At 40.0% G+C, this 20923-nt stretch overlaps 3 protein-coding genes across 5 annotated transcripts; all 3 read left to right on the forward strand.

Annotated features, from left to right (window-relative positions):
- Nucleotides 1-5: 5 nt before the first annotated feature.
- Nucleotides 6-8993, forward strand: LOC110049264 (uncharacterized). Its single transcript, XM_020755053.2, has 5 exons — nucleotides 6-2567; nucleotides 3249-3366; nucleotides 4484-4984; nucleotides 7053-7083; nucleotides 8452-8993. Exons 2-5 carry the CDS (start codon nucleotides 3278-3280, stop codon nucleotides 8875-8877), a joined length of 1047 nt encoding a protein of 348 aa, XP_020610712.2. The 5' UTR covers nucleotides 6-2567; nucleotides 3249-3277; the 3' UTR covers nucleotides 8878-8993.
- A 358-nt stretch (nucleotides 8994-9351) lies between these two features.
- LOC110049266 (uncharacterized) lies at nucleotides 9352-12564 on the forward strand. The gene has a single exon (XM_020755054.2). The coding sequence runs from the start codon at nucleotides 11106-11108 to the stop codon at nucleotides 11772-11774; it is 669 nt and encodes a 222-aa protein (XP_020610713.2). The 5' UTR covers nucleotides 9352-11105; the 3' UTR covers nucleotides 11775-12564.
- Nucleotides 12565-12710: 146 nt separating this feature from the next.
- On the forward strand, nucleotides 12711-18612 carry LOC110049267 (adenosine 5'-monophosphoramidase HINT1-like). Of its 3 annotated transcripts, none has more exons than XM_020755057.2 (4): nucleotides 12711-12859; nucleotides 16030-16134; nucleotides 17470-17651; nucleotides 18321-18612. In XM_020755057.2, the coding sequence occupies exons 1-3, from the start codon at nucleotides 12767-12769 to the stop codon at nucleotides 17635-17637; spliced, it is 366 nt and encodes a 121-aa protein (XP_020610716.1). In that variant the 5' UTR covers nucleotides 12711-12766; the 3' UTR covers nucleotides 17638-17651; nucleotides 18321-18612. The 3 variants fall into 3 exon arrangements, with proteins under 3 accessions (XP_020610716.1, XP_020610714.1, XP_020610715.1); XM_020755055.2 differs by having other exon boundaries at nucleotides 12714-12859; nucleotides 17470-17641; nucleotides 18072-18612; XM_020755056.2 differs by having other exon boundaries at nucleotides 12714-12859; nucleotides 17470-17641.
- The last annotated feature ends 2311 nt before the right edge of the window (nucleotides 18613-20923 follow it).

A 20923-nucleotide genomic window follows, 5' to 3' on the forward strand; every position in this document is an offset into this window, starting at 1 on the left:
TAAGTCCGTTGTTATTTTAAACAAATCCAACCTTATCTTGTGACCTTCATTAGACTTATTTTCTCGCAGAAAGCAGCGGGGAGGATATCACGTTCATTGACTAAAGCTTCTACAAGCAATAGGGTCTTCAAGACGCTTCAATAACTCCAAAATAAGTGCGATGATCCCTTGGTTTATTCAGTGCGCTCCTAAGATGAGATGTTCGTTATCTAATTACAGCGAAAGTTTCAAAACAGTTAAACATGCGAAGATTTGGGTGGAACTTTCGTAATGGTGCGTAATAGCCAGATAGCCAGATTCCTCCTAGATCGCCTAGACGATGTAAATCCGAGGTGATATCCTACCCTTTTACACTAGTAAGCAGATTATTGAATCTTTTGTACTTGTAAATTGACAACCGAAACAAACTATGCCTGCGTAACGAAGTTCAAATGACTTTGCCGTTTTGAATAAAAATTTATGAAATCTTGGTTAACGGGGAGGAAAACACTGACAAGTAAAAAGTGAAAATTCAAAATGCACTTAGGTCAGCTGGAAATTCATCTGACAAGTTAAGTTCACAACAAATACGACAAACTACAACTTTACCCGTACAGTACAATTGAAACACCAGACTTGTTGATTGTTAGTCAAATTTTCATTCCTTCCTTGACTTAAGACCTGTTGACGGCCGATCGACAAAATTCTTTTCTTTTTTTTTTTTGTTGATGTTAGAAGAATCACTTTTGCGAGTTCAAACTCTACCTCTTCACTTTTCAGTCGGCACTATCCTTTTAGCTATCGACTAGTCCGTCCCCCAAACAATCTTTTATTGTCTGCCATGGCCATGTCAACAAAAGGCTTTTTTCCCATCGCTCTCTCTCTTTGTTAACCGTAAGTCTAGCTGTCTGGTTTGACAAATATAAAAAAGAATAATTTGAATTGTCGTAATCTGACTCACTTTCCCGGAGCCAAAATCCAGCTAAGTCGGTTCAAATCTGCTCGAGGGCCTTTATGAAGCCAGCAAACGAATTGAAAGAGAAAACGTTCCTTAGTTTTACGTTATTTTTTCGGGAAAAGAAATAAGGAATTAATCAGTGGCAGGTGTGTCACGTTTACAACAAGAAATAATTTTATTCAAATAAGTACTCGCATTTTTCAAGGAAACTTGCTGGAATCTGGGTTAACAATGAAAAACGCTGTAAACTCAGCTTAAGTAAAACAAATAACATTTACCCAGGCAATGAAGTCAAAATACAGGCTATTTAACCGTAGAGATGTGCTCAACAAAAATCCACAACAAAAACTTGACCTTTAAAGTCAAATTCGCACACCTGATGTGTCGCCTTTTCAAGTTTAAATGGTTTACACAAACTGTACTTTCCTTTTGAAACGTAGCGACTGTAGTTGGCCAATATATCGCTTCTTTCGTCCCGTTGTTTGCCGTAACAGTGATTAATTCCGCGAGTTCAAACTCTCCCGTTTTCCTCAACGGTTGCATTTTCTTGTTGGTATCGTTGTCGTCATCCCAATAAAATTCTTCGTTTGCCATCGACCGTCGATGAAGGTTTCCAGGGCTTTGAGGGAACGTGGGGACATCATTTATTTCAAGGGACCAAGGGATATTTATAGATTAATTTGAGGAAACAAGGGATATCTTTACAATTAAACGTAACTTTGACAAAACATTTTAGGGAAAAATGACATTTTTTAATGGGGAAGAAGAAAGAAAAAGTGACATTTACCAGGGATCTAGGGAAAATGCTCGTCTCACGATAGGAAAGGAAACATTTTATTGGGCTGGCCTTTAGAAAAAGCAAATTACTGTTTTAAATTAATATTGGAAATTCCACTGCTAAGGTTTCTTCCCACCCTTCGGAAAAAAATTCGTACGCGCGCCAGTTGGCGAAAATTTCCCCTCGCGGTTTCGTCTTTTTAAGCGATTATGACACCTTCCTGGTTCATTAACTTTATTTGAAAATACGTTTGTTTCTAAATAATTCGGCCGCTTTTTGCGATTTTTAATATTTTTGTTTTGTAAACTTAAGATGAAATGACTGACTTAAATTTTGTCAAATGAAAGGAAGGTGAAGGTGGGAAGTAACCTTCAGCTATTCATTACCTGTCTCTCCTGGTCACGGTATTGTGAGCTGACTGGTGCCCATGGTCAGTACTTGTTACATTAATTAACTTTTTTTGTGTTGTTTCCCAACATCACAGTGTACCAAAACGCTTTGAGACTTCAACCTATATCCAAATTCGGTTTCAGTATCAATCTTTAAGCAATGGCAAGATTTCTGGTTACTTTTTCTTGATAATTATTTCTTGTTTCTCGAATTGTCTTTGTAATTAACTCGTTTTGGTCGATGGGACAATTACCAGAGAATAATTAGTTGACGCATGAAAGAAAATGATTGGGTCATTCCACCCTTAACTCGCCTCTATGGTGTGGTTCACAATTCTAATTGGTTTTGTGCCATGTGGCGTGGTTTCTATTATTTATGGCCAGTTTTAAAAACCTCGACTTTTAACCACTAAAGGGGATTTTCATCACGGCGTCCCGCTGATCAGGATATCAAAACCAGTCGGTAAGTTTTAGTACAGACCTCATCACGTAACGTAATGTTAACAAAAGTATATTGCTTAAACACTGAGACAAAATTGTACACATGTAAGCTACATCAGTATGACAAAATGTGATAAAAACCACTTTAAATGCGAGCAGTAGACGACGAAAAAAGTTGGAATAAATGGTTGAAATTGTAAGTTATAGTTTTAGGGGACATGAAATGGCACGCAGTACATTTTCTGATATTAGTCAAGTTAACGTTGACAGTGGTTGTAGACAATTTTTGATATAAAATCAAGTCATGAACGAATAAGTTCTGAGTTTAAAATACACTTATTTGAATCAATCATCTACTGGATTGGTGTTTGTACATGTGTTTAACCCTTCCTTTTGTAGCCATTGATTCGATTTCTAAATATGTTTTAAGTTTTGACTGTTATTCTAATTTGATTCCCTTCCAAGCAAGAAAAGAGTTCTTACCGAAATTTCGAGTCTAACTCCCTCTTTCCTTGGAGCAGTTTTAAGTTCATCCTTTTTCACTGGTATCCAGTGTCAAGGAAATAGATCAATTTTTTCAATAGTGTCAGTTTTCAACTAGGCATTGCTTTCTTTTGTCAGCTTTCAACAGAAAACCCGCTCTAGTAAGCAATATCAGTTAACCTATGGTATTGTGCCATGTCTTGTATTTCTGCCACCTTAGAAAAAAAGCTGTGAGACAAGAGGAACAAGATGTTGAGAAAAACGATCATTGTACAGGCTCTGGTATTAACATTGCAGATATTTCTGCCTTGCGTTGTGCACGGATCACGGTCTTACGGGTAAGAGGCATTATCACAAGCTATCAAAGTATAGGTCAAACCAGGTGTATTTCCTAACTTCTCATAATTAATTTCTCATAATTGCTGTGATTTCAAATAGGCCTTGCGCTTCGCGCTCGTCCGATTTTGAAATTACTCGTGTGATTACTCCCTGAATTGTACTTATTATTATTATTATTATTATTATTAAAGGTCATTCCAAAGAAATAATACTGTAACATTACTTATTATGGAGGGAGCACTCGGAAATAAGAACTTAGAACTACGTTTTGTAGTTTTGTAGTAACAAGTACGTTTTGTAATGTTATGAAGAATCTAGCTCTGTTACACCTCCTACGACTGGGAAGCAATTTCCCCTTTGCCTTAACTGTTAGAATGTAGAAGCAGTGACAATCAAACTAAGGCCTAGGGCAAACGTCGAATTCAAGTCGCGTCGAATAAATTAAAAATAGGTGCGACAAAGCCGAGTCGACTTAATTTCAGCGTGGTAGCAAACGTCGAGCCTGCGTCGATCCTATTTCACAAGTTGCACTTCATTAAAACACGGGAATAAGCACGTGTCTCTGTGCTATTCACTCGATGCGCGACTAGTTACTGCTAGGACTTGCTAGCGAAATGCCGATACTCTTCTTTTCAGATAACGGTAGACCCGGCGCGGCTCTCTTTAGGTCCCTGTCACAAGCCTCGCAGTATGCAACGCTTTTACCGGCTGTCTGTCCCTCAACGTCCTCGTTTTCTTCAAACACTGAACATTTATTGCAAGCAGGCAAATTCGCATCTCAAGCATTTATATTTAGTGTTAATGAAACAGGAACAACACATTTCCATCACGCTGTGCGATGTCAGCAATGACTTTCGGCATTCTCTTCCGGTATTCTCGTCCTCAGAGGCCGCGCTCCTTTTGGTGCTGATCAAAAGGAGCGCGGCCTAAGAGAGATGGCCGGTTAACACGGGTCTTGCAGTAGTTTACTGAAAATAATCTCGGGACTTTGATAACTGGCCGCTTAATAAGGGGTGGCCACCTAATAGAGGTTCGACCGGTAGCATCTTTCACTGTAGTATTTCAAACGTTAGCTGATATTAAACTGACGAGGTCTTGATAAATTGCCTTCCCTAGATGCATGGAAGGCCGTTGTGCCATGGACAATTGCCGAAACGCGCCGGGAAATCGACAGTCCACTTACTGTTATATAGCAGCTGATTCGGCCGGGAATTATCTCCGATGTGGTGGAAGGGAGGACTGCAGAGGAGCAGCTCAAAGCTGGGGAAATTGCAAGGCGTTCTCGTGTTTTAGTAATCGCGCTCCTAGTCCGTACAGAAGTCACAGCAAAACGTGTGAGAGCATGAATAGAAAGAAGGTCGGCGAGTTGCAGGAAGAGTGCAGATCCTTCAGTTTTGAAAAATGGACAAGAGACTACGACAAACCTGGTAAAATAGTGAAAAAGTTCGAGCCCTGCGTAGGTTCTCTCATCGAGGACGAAGCAAAGACAGTCATCAAGTACTGCTTCTGTTACAACTCCTGTGGGAAAAGTCAAGCGGAAAGTGACGCCTGTACATTCACAGGATTAGATCGAAGATTAGACTTTGAAGCCAACACAGCGTCGACTTACGAGGCAATGTACGTACAGTAATTTATATCTGAATCTATTTTGATATAAAAATGTTAGCGAGGCGGTGACTTGACGGTTTAGCAGTTGAACTCTGGATCGAGCGGTCTGAGTTCGAGCCCTGGCCAGGGTCATTGTGTTGTGTTCTTGGGCAAGACACTTTACTCTAGAAGTGCCGGCCCACCTCATCTAAGTGGACAAATGGGTAACACGGGAATATTCAAGGGTAACCCTGCAATGGACTAGCATACTATGCAGAGTTGAGTAGAAATATTCCTAGCCTTTTAATACCGCAAAAACCGAATAATCTCCAGCTATATGGGTTACACTCTTTTTTATATGTATATAAGAAGGTCTAATTTAGAACAGAGGCTGAACGTTCGTATATTTTTTTGCGATTTGAAACTGAAAACGTTCTTATGATGTTCTTAAATTTACATGGTATGCAAGGTTAAATACCTTGATAATCTTTCAGACTTTGTATCACCTGATGACTTGGATGTTGTGGAAGTTATTTTGGAACAGTTATAAAAAAGAACTGCTGATTATTACGAACCGATATGTACGTAATGCAATGAGAAAATCATTGTTAATGTTAACGCGCACTGATTGGTTAAAAATCGTGTTGCTATAACTCGATGGAAACACAGCACTAGCACGAGCTCTTGACGTAATAATGGTGCGAGCAAAGAGAATTTACATTTTGATAATCAAAGTTAACAAGTTGTTTTCCTTTTTTTCGTTGCAGTGTTTTCTAAAAGAAATAGAAAACATGTTCTCCGACTTTTTATCGAATTATAGAAACACTCGTGAAAGTTTGGGAGAACTCGAAAAAGCTGTGGAAACGCTCGCCTTCGGCTCGTGTTCCCACAGCATTTCTCGTTCTCCCAAACTTCCACTCATGTTTCTATTTAACAATTAGATTATTCGCTCTCGATTTCTATGACGTGATAGTTGATGAGGCCTTCGGCCTCATCAACTATCACCTCATAAAAATCGAGAGCGAATAATCTAATTGTTTTAGCAGAATTCTTACTAAAATTTACTTCAAACAACGGTTTCCTATTATTTCTTGACGTATTGTTAAACTTTGCCCCTGAAGAAGATCGCTTGGTTTGAATTGTCATTTAAGATTGAAGTTGCGTGCGCGCGCGCATCAGTTTTTACAGTAATTTAAACTTTTTTAAAAGTCAAGAAACCGTAAATGTCCTTCGTTTAGACTTCCCAGGAATTTAATTATCCATTTGCTTCAAAATTTTCCTTCAAAACTTTGGAAAATCGAAAAAAACGTCGCCATTCCCTAGACGACCTCCAGCCACTGCACACTAATGGCTGATAGTGTTCAATGGCTCAGCCAATCAGGTTACAGCATTTGCATTAGTATGCTAGTAAAATTCTACTAAAACTCGATAGAAACACGGTAGATGTTTTCTATTTCTTAAACAAAACATGCCCTTAAGTATTCGGGTTAATTTACATTTTTGTTACAGATTAGTAAAATAAACGCGTTCTTGGCTTTTACTTCCCTCAAGATCCATGGTTAACTCTTGCTTAAACTGTTTCTTATTCGCCTAATTTTGAATATGTTGAAGTCCTTGCTTGCTTTACTTATTCACCTGGGTGAGTTCAGGTTTTACTATCTCGTGTCTTGTTTTAAACCTTGCCAGCTGCAGAATACCAGGCTTACATTCAGTTAGTGTATAACCTTGTACATCAAATCTTTTTAGCCAGTTGAGGGAATTGCCCCCCAAGGTAAAGTATAACTTGTACACTTGAACGCATTCAGAGCAATGAACGCATTTAGAACAATGAACGCATTTGGAACAAAGGTTCATTGATTGTGATTCATTTACGACGTTTGTTAGACATTGCAAAATTTGGACCGTAGCTAGTAACAGGTAAACCAAGGCAAACAGGTTCCTGTAAGAGGTTATACATCAAATAAACGTGTCTGTTTTTATTTTTTATCTTGCCTCTATAGAAAAACCTTTGAGAATGCGGAATAGTATGTTTTGATGGCTATGATTTAAAGTTAACCTGATTTTGTTATCCTTTTTTTTTCTATTTCATTTTCTGAAGATGCAAGATAGATTGCGAACCCACCGACAAGGTATGATTTTCACTTTGATGATGATAATAATAATAATAATAATAATCATAATAATCATAATAATCATAATAACAACAATGATTTTATTTCCGTGTAAATTACATCTAGCAGTGGAGAATCCCCACTGCTAATGGGGGACACCTAACTAGAACTATCTAAAAATAATATACAGAAACGTCCTATAACAGAAATTAAAATTATGAGTTACAAACGTGGCAGCCACTACATCCATCTAGGATGTTGTCTAGACCTAGCCTCCGTGCGTGGGCCTTAAACTGCTTGAGATTTGTCGCCGGTCTTTCTTTATTTGTTAGTTTGCTCAATAGTCTTAGGCTTAGATATCGAATTGAATGTTTTCCATACGTAACAGCTGTGTTAAATCGAATCGGCTTCTCTGATAGAGAAGGCAAGTGACAACGAAAAAAAACGAGTGCAAATAATATCTTGAATATGCGGACACTCAAGGAAAACAGCAAAAGATCGATTCGTCAGAGCATACAGTGATGCTACACACTAAAATAGCTATTGTCTAAAATAAAATAAAGGTGAAGGATAAGAGAGTTAAACTGCATATAGGCCTCATTACCAAGGATTTTCCCAATTATCAAATTAGTTTTATTTAGACATGGTACCACGAAGGCGACGCCGAGAGAACGTCTCCAAACAAAAGGTTTAATAGACAGAACAATGGTTCTGCACGTACGTTTTGAATCTTTATACACTTCTTACCCGTCATCTGCAAACAACAGCGTGAAATGACCAAGTTCTACGTATTTTGGTGAACGTGAACCGCAATGGCTAATTTTTCCTGTTCTCCTTGGAATTGAACGCTGTCATTGCATTTTTAGCCCGGGCAAATTTTTAGACAGATAGGCTCACTGAACAGTTCTACACAGTTGCGATATTGGAAGGTAAAATATAAATCCATTTTTTACAAGGCGTCGTCCCCAGCGTCGCCGTCGTCATTGCTAAAGCTCCCTAATATTAACAGGTGCGTTATGTTGGATGTTTAATTGGTGGAGAATGAAAAGACGGCGTGTAAATAAACCCGCTTTGGCTGTGCACGCGAGCAGAGTCAGTCCGTATCACACGATTGGCTGGGATTTCCAAAAGCAGGAGTGTTCTAAAAATAACTTCGGATGGATTACTATGGAAAAAGGCCTATATGGGGGATTAACTCTCTCTCTCTCTCTCTCTCTCTCTCTCTCTCTCTCTCTCTCTTTATCTTCCCTTGCTAAAATAATAAACTTTTTGCCCATTTTTCTGCAATTTCCTGGTCGGGTACCCCTTGCGAGTGCACACTAATAACCCATCTGGTGCATGATCACTTACACTTGTCTTTGTTTTTGTTACATTGCTATCCCACAGTATAAATTCTTGGCGAGACTTAAACACAACAAGCCAAATAAAGCTAGTCTAAAAGTAACAATCACCAAGGGAACGTCATCGTCCAGGACTACATCATCTGGAGGAAGTACCAGCTTTACTGTGTCCGCTGAACTCGGCGCCTCCATACTTAAAATATTTTCAGCGAAACTTGGCCTCTCAGCGACCACGGGATTCGACTGGAGCAGCAGCTCCAGCTCCACCAGTGTTGAGGAAGTGAAGCATGAAGTCAGCGTGGAGGTGAATCCCGGCGACGAAGTACTTGTGTACCAGGTTGTTGGCGAGTGTGAGAATTCTGATGGTACCAAGTACACTCTCAAGACAGGAAGATACGAGACCAAAGGCAAAAGTGGCGAAACACTGGGAACTTCTGAGATACCTCCTGAGGAAGGATCTAAATGGGTATAAATTCTATTAATAAGAATTTTCTGCAATACCACACTTGGTATCATATACCATGAGATACATATAAAATGGAATGATTTTCATGGCTAATGGTCATTAAAATACTTCAATGAAACTAACGCTTGTTTGATGGTTTTGTAAGACTTGCCGTGGAAAGTGCCGTTGGTCAGTTGAAACAAGACAAAAAAGAAGGTTGATCTAGAAGCGACAGCATTCAAAATAAGTAGTTTAATAACGGAAATGCACCTTCTGCTTTCGCTTGATTCTCTCAGGTCTGCCAACTTTTTTTTTTTTGAAGTGGTTCCAAATGTATGGCGTCTTAATTTCTTGCTTTTTTGGAGAAATAGAACTTCGATCGTATTTTTGTATCAATTTAGGCTTAGGCTGGTGTGCCAACTTAAGTGGCATTTTATTTTTGGAGTTCACGGGCAGTTTTTATTTCTTTTTTAGGGTGGGGGGGGGGGGGAGGGGGTGGAGATGGGGAAGGGGCTACGCACCCAATTCCCTCCCTAGCCCGTGTTAAGGAGGGAGTAAACGGGGATGGAGTAGTGAACGCCCGTCACGCAAGCTAATGACATGGCACCCAGGGTTTGTTGTATCACCGTATATATTTACTTGCTGCTTGTATTTTGGTTCGTCATAATTCAGCACAATCGTGAAAAATTTACATCAGATCTACCTCTAGCTTAACGTACTACAGTCTAATAGGTTACCGTAAATCCTCGAATTAGCGCCCCTCCCTTCCTCGAATAGGCGCCTTCCTCCCCTTCCCCAACTTTGTGGACGAGTAATTGGACAACAAAGGATGTATAGTTTTCGTCGTGTTTAATCGCTCTCGTCCAGCTTTTTTTATACAGTCATTGGTAATTTACATCCTTACAATACAGGAAACTTGTCTTTTCTTCTAAAGTTACATCCTACAATTTCTTGTTTCAGTTTGTAACCAATAAGTTGTGACCAGTGAGTCAGTGAGTCAGTGAGTCAGTGAATCAGTGAGTGAGTCAGTCCCTCGGCTAGTCATCGCTTCTTCATAATCTAGAGAAGGCTAACGCTCACTAACTCGTTACGGCGGTTACTTTACCTTAATCAACTTTAAATTGACAAATAGCAGATCAATAAGTGCGATGGTCAACTTGTCAGTCTATCAATCGGTCTGTTTGTCAGTCAGTCAGTGAGTCAGTCAGTGAATCAGTCAGTCAGTGAATCAGTCAGTCATCCCTTCTTCATAACAAAGACCAACTCGCTAATTTACCTTAATCAACTTTAAACTGATAAATGGCAGATCAATAAGTGCGATGTTCAGCCCGTCAGTCAATCGGTCTGTCTGTTAGTCAGTCAGTCAGTCAGTCAGTCAGTCAATGAGATCTATTTGCACTAATTTATGGATCCACGAGTTTTGCACATTTTTGCACTTAATTGACAGAATCGGGAACGTGACGGGTTTTACAGACACAAAGTATAAACGAAAGCGCTTGGTTCGTAGCCTAATATCTTCTCACTCACTCCCTCCCCCCCACCCTCCAAAAAACAATCAAAACAAAACAAAAAGATGTCTGGTTGAATATGTTAGGAACAAATAGGCAATTCTGTTCCAAAGGAACGTACAGTATGAATTAACTTGAGACAAAATTTAGAATTCATTTCTAAATGTACTTTTTAAGACACGAATGACGCCTTTACTCCATTACACAAGGGAAAATTATCGTGCGGCTCGTTAAGTGAAGTGTGGATTAAAATCTTTTGTATTAGGCTAAGTACCTTTTGTTTTTGTTTGCCAAAAAGGTCCTAGTGTGAAAGATTATTATTGACGTTTGGCTCCTAATTGATTTGAAAGCGTTTTTCAAAGACTTTGAGAAATAAAAAACGTGGCATAAGCAAACAAAAAAGTTTCCAAGTTTATGATAGACGGTCGGTGCAGTGATAAGTTTTGGGAGAAAACAGTTTAATTTTCGCAGGATTAATTGTGAAGAAGCATCACTGAGGGACCTGAATTATACTTTAACTTGCTATGACAAAATTTTTATTTCTTGGTCGCACTGTGTAACGTATGGCGCGGTAACCAAGACCAAACTGATCACAACAATAATAAGACTGCAGTTTGATCACAACACAAGTTGTACATCTGCGCGGAAAAGCCATCGAACTGGAAAGCGAAGAAAGGAAAAGTTCTTTTGAGTCGTAATCTGCTCGGAGAAAGCGTCCGACACGACAGGCCTGTAAGCACTGATGTCATGATGGGACAAAAAGTTTGGCAAGCAGACGAAGGTATTTTCTTTCGCTCTAGGGCAGCAACATATAACGGATCGCCATCGTCTACTTACGACTTTACCGGTACAGCAACCTGCTATAGCTGTCTTTTTGACGAGGCAAACGGTCGAGAATTCTGCGAGATTATGGGCTCCAGATATTGTAAACATTGCATTAAAACGAGCAGACAGATAGAGATTGACGACGAAGTTACCAGTGCACTAGGAATTTCAGAAAACGGGTGCAAATCTTCATTCGGAGATACCTTTTTTCAAATAAGAAAAAGCCCTACTTTGGCGTTTCCAAGCGGCAGACGGTTATTTACGCGTTTACACAATTTGACCTCCAAATCCGAATACTACATTAATCCAACCGACGGCATTGGAACTGATTTAGCTTCTGCTCAGGAAATTTCATGTGAAACAGGTTCTTCGCTCGACAGCAAACATCAGATGGCGAACCAAAGTACTCCAACTCTCCAGGTTCCTGGAAAAGAGCGAGTTGCAAGGACCCAGAAAAAGCGAAAAAATGGAGGGACCGGCATTATGAAGAGAAAATTTGTAACATTTAACGGATTGCCAATCGAACCACCATTGATAACGGTTGATTTATCGAACCAGATTATGAACCATCCTTCTGCTAAGGAGAGCTAAAATAGAGCACGACGTACTGATGATACGGGAACTTAGAGTTTGCCGTTACGTGTATAGCGCGCCTCAGGTGCAGCTACCGAGACTACCCCGGCAGTCGGCGAGAATTGACGGATTTGAAACTGCACTGATCGTGGACTTGAATACATAGTGTACAGACAACTCAGCTCAATCGTCAGTGAATCGTAAACTTAAAAGTTTCAAATGAACGTTATCTAGTTATCATTGAAAATCCATCACAACTATTTTTTAGATTTTGATTAAATAGTGATGTGTGTCATACTCATAACCAATGTTTGTCATGTTTGACCTGGTGGAATCGATGCGTGAACATGGAATAATAGACTTAATTCCTCCAGTTCGATATAAAAAGACTTGTAATCCTGAGGTTTTAGCATTTTAGGTCACAGAGGAAGTTAACATTGACCTGATTTCAACTTGCTCTTGGACCCGCCAACAGTACAGAGTGTTTTTGTTGAGTCGCTTTCGTTGGTACGTTTTCGCTCAGTTTCCCTACTGATACCAACGAAACCCCTCAACGGTTTGGTCAGGAGTGCGGTTAAAAACGCTGTGGAGACATTTTAAAACGGGCGCCTGTCGTACATACGTAAAAGTGGTCGCCAGTGTACTGACTGAAAACGCAATACTGTAGACGGTGTCTAGGATCAATATTCTCATTTGGGATTTTGCCAGAAGAAGTTATCACGTGGGTATCGAGAACACCCATGACCCTTTGACTTTGTTTTGAACTGGTTCAATCTTCTCTAAGCCATATTAAAACGAAGTTAAACAATTTAATCTCATGGTTTATTTTTCCGAGTCCAGTCGTATTTATCAAGCCTTCAACCCCCTCAGTAAAAGAAAACTGACGAGGAACCGTAGGTAAACCTTCCTATTCAGTGTTTTGGTGTTCCTGTGTCCATCCGTCTATCATGTGTTGATCCTGTGCAATTTTGGGAAGGAGTGAACCTGGAATCTACTTCCTTCTTTTCAACATGGCGGCGGTAGGATCCTCTTATGCATACTCGGTGTTTGCAAGGATAATTCGTCGAGAGCTGCCTGCAACGTTTCTGCATGAAGATGATCAGGTAGTGTAAAGCGTTGCCCTTGATTCTGGTTTGCTAGACTACAAATCAAATTATATTTCTTTCTCTAAATTGGAGAAATGTGGCTTTGCAATTTTGTACTTGTCTTTAACTCGACTATCTTTGAGAAGCTTCGATCATTCTCCTTAAGTTTTTTTTTACTGGTTATGCAATAAGGGCTCTGAATTAAGGGAAAAATTCAGAGATTGGTCGGTTTGCAGTCCGTAGGGTTTGCATACGAGGAACTGTCTCACGGTCTCACATTGTGATCTCACGATCCCACATCTGCACCTGAAGACTCGATGGGGGCAACCGAGCATTCTTCATTTTAATCAAATTTACCAGCCTGGTTCCCCGGCATTTGAAATACAGACAAGCAGGATTCATTTTAATTTCAAGCACTGCAGATATAGCCAAATGTCTGCAGAGGTCTGCCAATTTCTGTTTTAAGGCACCATCATTCACTCGGGTGTTTACAAGCATTAATTTTGAAATCCCCCCAGTGTAGCCACAGGCATCCCAAACTCACCATTCGAGGAATCGATCAAATGTTAATGATTTATGTACGCGTATCAAGTGAGACGACTGCCTTAAGGTAATTCCCCTGAAATAAAACTGCACATAGATTTTTGTTCAAACTTTGTCTAATGAATATTTATCGTATGAGAACTTTAATTAAGGAGCAGTGAGGCATTGAAAATGTCCCATTTTAGCGTTATTTAATGCTTACTACAAGAACACATTCCGAGTTATTGTGAACTCTTTGTGAGCCCAGATTCATGAAAACACGCCTCAAACTACAGTCAATACTTGTGTCGGACACAAATAAACTTTTTAAGTTTGATTTTGACAGGCAGCTGAATCCTTGTTAAAATATTGGAAACAAATTGCTTGCTATGGCTATCAAACTGTAAAATAGAAAAGACTACAGTGCAGCTGCTATTTTCCTTATTTATTCAATTTTCAACAATAGAAATCAGATCAGTCTTTTCTCACACAAAGCTAATGATTGGTTAATTCAAATGACTGGAAGAAAATTTGGGGTGGCCGAGCTCGTTAGTGAGCTATAGCCATTTTCCAACTGACAGAACTCAATATCAAGGCAAATCCGCCATGTTTTCAATGTGCGCGTGCACAAATGCGTGCTAATGACGCCATAAATTATGCACAGTAAGGATGCGCAATGCAATACTGGGGAATGACCTTAAGTGCGCGGTGTTGTGTTACACATTGGGCTTTTGAGAATTTGAGCGCTCTACAAGGCATTGTATGGAATTGTAGTTTTTATTTATATGCTCACTAGAATCTTCAGAATTGAAGGAGGTGAGTCGCCCAGGAAGAAGAAGAAGAACTTTCCGCTGATCCTTGTGACCGTCCTCCAGACTACGGCACAGCTTGAAATCAACATTAGCAACCGATCCCACATGACAAATGCAACTTACCAGACAGGTGCACAGTCAAAAATTTCCATTAAAAAATATAACCCTCTCCCCACGACCCCATGGGAGCATGTTGATGCCTCATCGTAATTCAAGCTGTGCCGTAGTCTGGAGGGCGGTCACAAGGATCAGCAGAAAGATGAAAGCTCCAGTAGTGAAGCAAAAATTGTTTGAATTGGAGCGGAAAGTTTGAAGATTTTTCCAAGCCGACCAGAAAAGGGGACCAGTGGACTATCCTTCTTTGCATTGGAGGGAAAAATCGAGCAGCGGATTCAAATTTTGGTGAGAAAACCACGTCACGGTCTAGGTCTTTTGAAACAGTAGTGTCCAGCTGTGACTTTGTTTATAGAAACCTGTGACAAACATCTGAAACCCCCCAAAAATGACTAAATAGACCAAATGGACAACAGAAACCAGGCAAGGTGAGTATATTTTCTTAATTTTATTCAAAAAAAAATAACAGTTTATTTCATTGTGCAATTTTATCCTTTGTTATTTTAAATTCCATACAATGCCTTTTAGAGTGCTCAAATTCTCAACGGCCCAATGTGTAACACAACACTGCACACCTAAGGCAGTCACATCTCACTCAATACGCGTACATAAATCATTAATATTTGATTGATTCCTCGAATCGTGAGTTTGGGATGCCTGTGGTGTAGCTTGGTCACATGGACAGAGTTCCCACTAGTTTTAATAGTTAAGCTTGCTTGGAACCCCCAGTTCCAAAGAGTTGTGAGTTCTTTTTTGCTTTTCAGGGGTCCTTTGCCTAATTACTACAATTTTTGGAACATTTTTCCTGAGTCCCAAGGGTCCCTAGGGACACACTTTGCTAAAAAGCTGTGCACCCTTGTAATATTTTGTGCATATAAGACACACCCTGTGCATTAATGGCAACTCTGATTGATCATGGGTCTTTCTGTGAGTACTGGATGCAAATGAATTGCATTGTTTTACCTTTCAATCTTACTCTTTGTATTCTATTATTTCTTTTGTATTATGCCGACTGTGATTGGTACTTAAAGGAGAAGGTCACTCCAAAAAGTGTACTATTTTCCCTTCACCTATAGCAAGTAAACATTCAGATTTTCCACTCTCCAACGTTTCAGCCTCTGAAGTGCATGCTATCCTGAGGGAATTCCCCTAGAGAGAAGCAACTTCAGAGGCTGCCATTTTGAAACTGTCTTGGTAGCGAGGATGTGTTTATGTGACACCACTCCATCTGACTCAGAATAGGTGGGAAGGAGAAAAACCTGCAACTGATTTGACATCTTTCACAGGGTCAGCAAAATCTACTTTTTTTTCCAAGCGATTATCCACTTAACTATCTTTAATGCTATCATTTTGGAGTCTGGAGCATGTTTGGCTCAAAGCAATATGCCCCAAGAACAGCCATAACCCAGAGTGATAGTTAAAAGGCTCTTCAGAAGCCATTTGGACAAAATCTCTCAGATGGAATGACGTCACGAAAATGTGGCTTGGCTGCTGAGTACTGTTCAAAATGGCAGCAACGAAGTTCAAATTTTGGGCTTCTTTGGAGACGAATTTCATAAGGAAAACCTGCACTTAAGAGGCTGGAACTTCGGTGAGTAGATAAACTTAGTGCAATGATTTTATTAGCATTGACAAAAACTATACTTTTTTTGGAGTGACCTTTTCCTTTAAAGAAGGAACCCTGATCAAGTTGTCAATATATTGGTTGTGATTTTGGTTCAGTTGTTTTTATTATAACAGTGCATTGCCATTGAAGACATTAACCCACAAGCACCCGTCCACTTCTTGGTGATTCCAAAAAAGGAAATTCGATCATTGTCTAGTACTACAGAGGAGGATGAACAAGTGTGTAAAGTTTCAGTTCTTTCATTACACTGCCTGATTATCAGATTATTTGCATTTTTCTTTTAACTTATTAGAAATGTGATCTACGTTAGATGGTGTGATGGCTGAAAATGGTTGGTGCTGAATGGCAAAGACTGGACTTATGCATGATGCATTGTAAGTCATGTGTCTTATGACCATGGCAAAGTGAATTCATGTCACATTAACTGAGCGACATTACATAAAATGAAAAAAAAAAGGCCACATTTTTTTGATAAAACAAGCAATGAGTGACCAGCTGGAAAGGGCAATATTTCAGTTAGTTACTCTGTGACTAGTTGGTTTTCCTGGGGATGGTTAAGTAGCATCGTCAGTCCAAATAAACAGCAGTCAAGGTACCCCCCCCCCCCCCCCACCCCGTCAAAAAAACAGCAAGAAAAGAGCGGCATAGCCAGGATTTTTTGAAAGGGGGGGGGGGGGGTCAGACTGTGTCAAAGTGAGGGTACTCACGAGATTGTGATGTCGTTTTCGCCACCTGTTGTAGGTTGTTTGCATAAAAAGGCTTACAAAAGGGGGGCTCACAGGGACGAGGACCCCCCTAGCTACGCCCCTGGAAAAGACTCATCTTTACTTTGCTATCCTTCACCTATATACACCTCTCTTAGAAGGCAAGAAAGATCCCATATTCAATTTGTCATACAGGCTTGTTATGGGAGTGTAACATGACTGCCACCCTCTCTTTTGAGCACCACTGGATCTGCCACTTATAAGGTTTATAGTTTTGATAAACCTTTAACTTAGTAGAGCTGATTACATATCTCCAGTGGAAATACACTGATTAGACATATGACAACAAGTTCTATGTGACATTTTGCACTCTTGTCCTGAGCTAGCTTAATTTAAAGACTTAAGCCTGGTTTTCACTAGCGACACCAGCTCAAGTGCAAGCACAACAATTCTTATTTCACCATGAAAACGGCCTTGATGCAGGCATAAGCACAGGCACAAGGATCAAAATTTTTCCTTTTTCTTTTGCATGTGCTTAAGCTTGCTTGCTTGCGTTGCTAGTGAAAACCAGGCTTTAGACTACAAGCTTAAAATTTGTTAAGTTTACATTTCTCACGGTTGTTCTTTTTTTGAGGTACTTATTGCATTGACAAATCTATGCCAAAAATGAAAGAACCAAATGCAAGGCTTCTTCCATCTCATGGAAGCTGGGGGTCTACCTCACGCCCTCTCTTTTACCAAACAAGGAAGGACTCCTTTCACTTACAACCCAGTTGGAAGTCTTCTCCAGGCTCTGTATGCTGGCATAAATCTTTTTCTACTCAATTCTTTTCAATGTGTCCATTGCAGCTCCTTGGTCACTGCATGATAGTTGCAAGGAAAGTGGCAGCCGAGAAGGGTATTGACCAGAGTGGTTATCGCGTAGTCATCAACACTGGACAATATGGATGCCAATCTGTGTATCACATCCACCTCCATGTCATGGGAGGAAGGCCAATGAACTTGGTCCTGGGCTGACCAGGTACCAGTAGGTCATTTTCCTATTCTTCACTGTCTTATCTGGCCATCAAGTGAATTTTACCTAACCAGAAAAGCCCTGTGGGGGGACTCCCATGTGAAAAGGTTGGGGATGCTGGTTTAAGTGGTATCTTTTAGGAGTGAAATAAACCTTGACCCACACGCAGATTAGTTTTCTTTAGGGGTATTCAAATTTTCCAACAAGCAAATTTTCCTGGCCTTTTCATATAGGTGTCCCCCACCCCGGCAGAAAAGGCTGCTTAAGTACACCAGAAGCAACACAAGTGGTTTGTATCTCTTGATTCTAAGGCCCCATTCACACTATGCCGGAGAAATTCGAAAAGGCAGCATTGTTACTACAGAAAGGGCTCAAAATTCAGCTGAACAATCTGTTCCCAGTAAACTAAGTTGTTTTATTCATTTATTAATTTCAGACCATGCCAAGGAGCAATTCAGGATGTCCAAATATTACCAATTTGATTCCTATTTATAGATATTTATAATACTTACAATAGTGACCTTCAGATCGGACAAGTAAGACTTAAAAAACCTTGTGCTTATAGCTATGTGCTTCGTATGCTTTCCACGTTTCACCCCAATCTCGTATCGTAGTCTCTCTCTTTCTTTTTTTTTAAATTATTTTCCTAACTAGATAAACGATTTCTTTGGTCTTCGCTCTGCAGATTATGAACCTTGTGGAAGCCGCATCCTATCTCTTCCCTAGCCACGAATTACTATACTTAAAGACAGCAAAACTATGAAATTTTCTCTCAGAAAGTTTGCGAACTTATGCCCAATTACATGAATGAAAGAGTAAGATCCGTAGACATTTTAAGTGTTTGAGAAAGAATTATTAATAACGTAGCATTCACTGTTGTTTTAGTAACTTATATTGTATTTTTTTTCGCTCGGAGACATAAAATGTCATATACAAGTATATTCGAGTTGAAATAAAGTTCATGTATGTTTGTATAATCTCCTGTTCAACTGATCAGCGACATGAAGGTATGAGAGCTCTTGATGTGGGTTACCCGATCGTTTATCCCTCAAGTCGATCAGTCTTCAACCAGAAGTCGATTAGTTCTCACCCAACTCGATCAGCCCCCGAAGGAAACTTGCGAGAAAACATAAATACATTGACCGCAGGGAGTGAATGACCAGTGGCAAACACAGGAGTTAACCTAATAAGGGAAGGTGTAATAAAATCACAGTGCAACCGATCTTGAATAAATAGAAGATTTGCAAATTGAATTCGTAAAAAAACACACGCGGTGACGCAAGTGAGAATATAGTTTTATATCCCACTAGAAAACAGTAGTGTTGCCGCGCGCGTTACCTCAAACCTTTCATGGATTACATCGTGTCTTTATTATTCACCTCGTCCTTTACCCTTTGAGTTCGCTATGTGCATTGTGCGTTCCCTCCCACTAACTGTATTTATGTTTTAGCGTGTTTTATTATGGGTTACATTGTATCTTCATTTGCGTTCGAGCGCGCATTACTGCGCTCGTTTCCTCGTGAATACATGCTGTAACTCCTATTCCTTTCTATGTGGGGTGCACTCCGTGGGTTGAACTCTATCTTTATTTCCGTTCTTGCGCCCGTTTCCTCGCATTCTTGCTCGTTTTACGCCTTCCCTGCGCGCGCTCTCCGCTGTGCCTTGCATGGGCGTTTCGTGGTGTGATACACTACCTTTATTTGCAGTTCCCACGCGCCTTACCACGAACGTGTTTATACCTCCCCAGTCCCTTGACCACGAGTAGTCCCCCCTCCTCTTTAAACTTCCGTTGTCAGCGAGTTTTCTAGTGGGTCACAGTGCATCTCCGTTTGCCGTTTCGCGCGCTTTTCCAATCTGTGTAGGTTAGTAAGAATGGTGATAGAAAATCTTAAATTTGATAATGATATTGTATCTTCGTTTGCCTTCTCGCATGATTTCTTTGCTCGTTTGGTCGCAAATTCAAATTTATGTTTTTCCCGGTCCGCTTCCCCAGTGCGTTTGCCACTGAGTATTTCCCCCTGCCCTTATACGCCTGTTTTTTCGTATTTTCTGGTTGGCTTAAATGTAAGTTCACTTTTGTTCTTGTGTGCGTTTCCTCTCGCTTACTTTATGAACTCAAGTTGGGTCACTTCCTTCCCAAGAGAGTTGTATTGTGGAATTTTTTGACCTCCAATAGCCCATTAACCCTTTGAATACCAACTACGCATATATGCGTAATCAATGGTGGTGCTCTTTGTACCACTTGTGACGTCATCAATTTAAATGTCATCAGATATTCTTGATAAGCAGATAGTAGTGCTAGGCTAGCCCTTTCCGCACAATGGTCAGGTTTAGATATCGACGACATTCCGACGTCGCAAATCGAAAAACAAGGTTATCAGTTTTGGTGCAAAAACGGTGGTAAAATGGTCCACAACGCCCATTTCTAGGCTTTGCCAGTAATTAACATCCAACTTTTCACTGCAGCCAGAAAGAACATACAATGCAAAAGGTAGCCAGTGTAAAAGGGCAGAGAAAAACAGAAAGGAAAGGGCCAACAAACGAAATTGAGAACGGTTAATGGCAAAAAAAGTCCAAATTTTGGCTTATGCGCATGCCCGTAATTGAAGTTTTGCTCAATTTTGTACCTAATCCTCGAAAAATCTCTCCTTTTAGTAAAAACAAGCTTTTTTAGCAAAACGTATGCTTATTTAGCGTCATAGCAGCTAAAAAACCTGATTAAACGGTTAAAAACGGTATTTTTTGGCGAAAGTTTGGTATTTAAAGGGTTAATAACCTCGTACCTCGTAACGTTTTTGCCTGTTTTTAAGTGGGTTATATGTCTTTTTGCGCTGCACCGTTTCCTTGCGCCTTTTCTCATGGACGGAATCAAACTGTGTAAAAAACAAAACGCTGCTTTTGAGGGATATGGAATGTAAAACAATCTGGAATGAGAACGTGTGCTAGTATAAAGCTACCTGAAATTGGCAACACTTCCCGAAATCTCAGAAAGCTTCTGGTTATTAACAAATCAGAATACATGGGGCTTCCACCCGTTAAAAAAGCTAATTTTGTCTTGATAACCAGGTAATATCTGAATTTTCACTGACACGTTCTTAATCGCAATCACTTGAATAGCATACAAAAGACGACATACAACGGCAGAAAAAGGATACCAGGTGAGGTTTTAAACTTTATTCTTGCTTTTCAAAGTGAAGAAAAACGATAGTTTTCAGAGTTTTTGATCGTATTTCAAATTCTTACAAACTCCATTCTAAGGCCTCATTGCTTAGGCACGCATGCGCATTG

Source organism: Orbicella faveolata, unplaced genomic scaffold (assembly GCF_042242905.1).
Source record: "Orbicella faveolata isolate gen_17 unplaced genomic scaffold, um_ofav_v1 contig_26, whole genome shotgun sequence".
NCBI lineage: Eukaryota > Metazoa > Cnidaria > Anthozoa > Scleractinia > Merulinidae > Orbicella > Orbicella faveolata.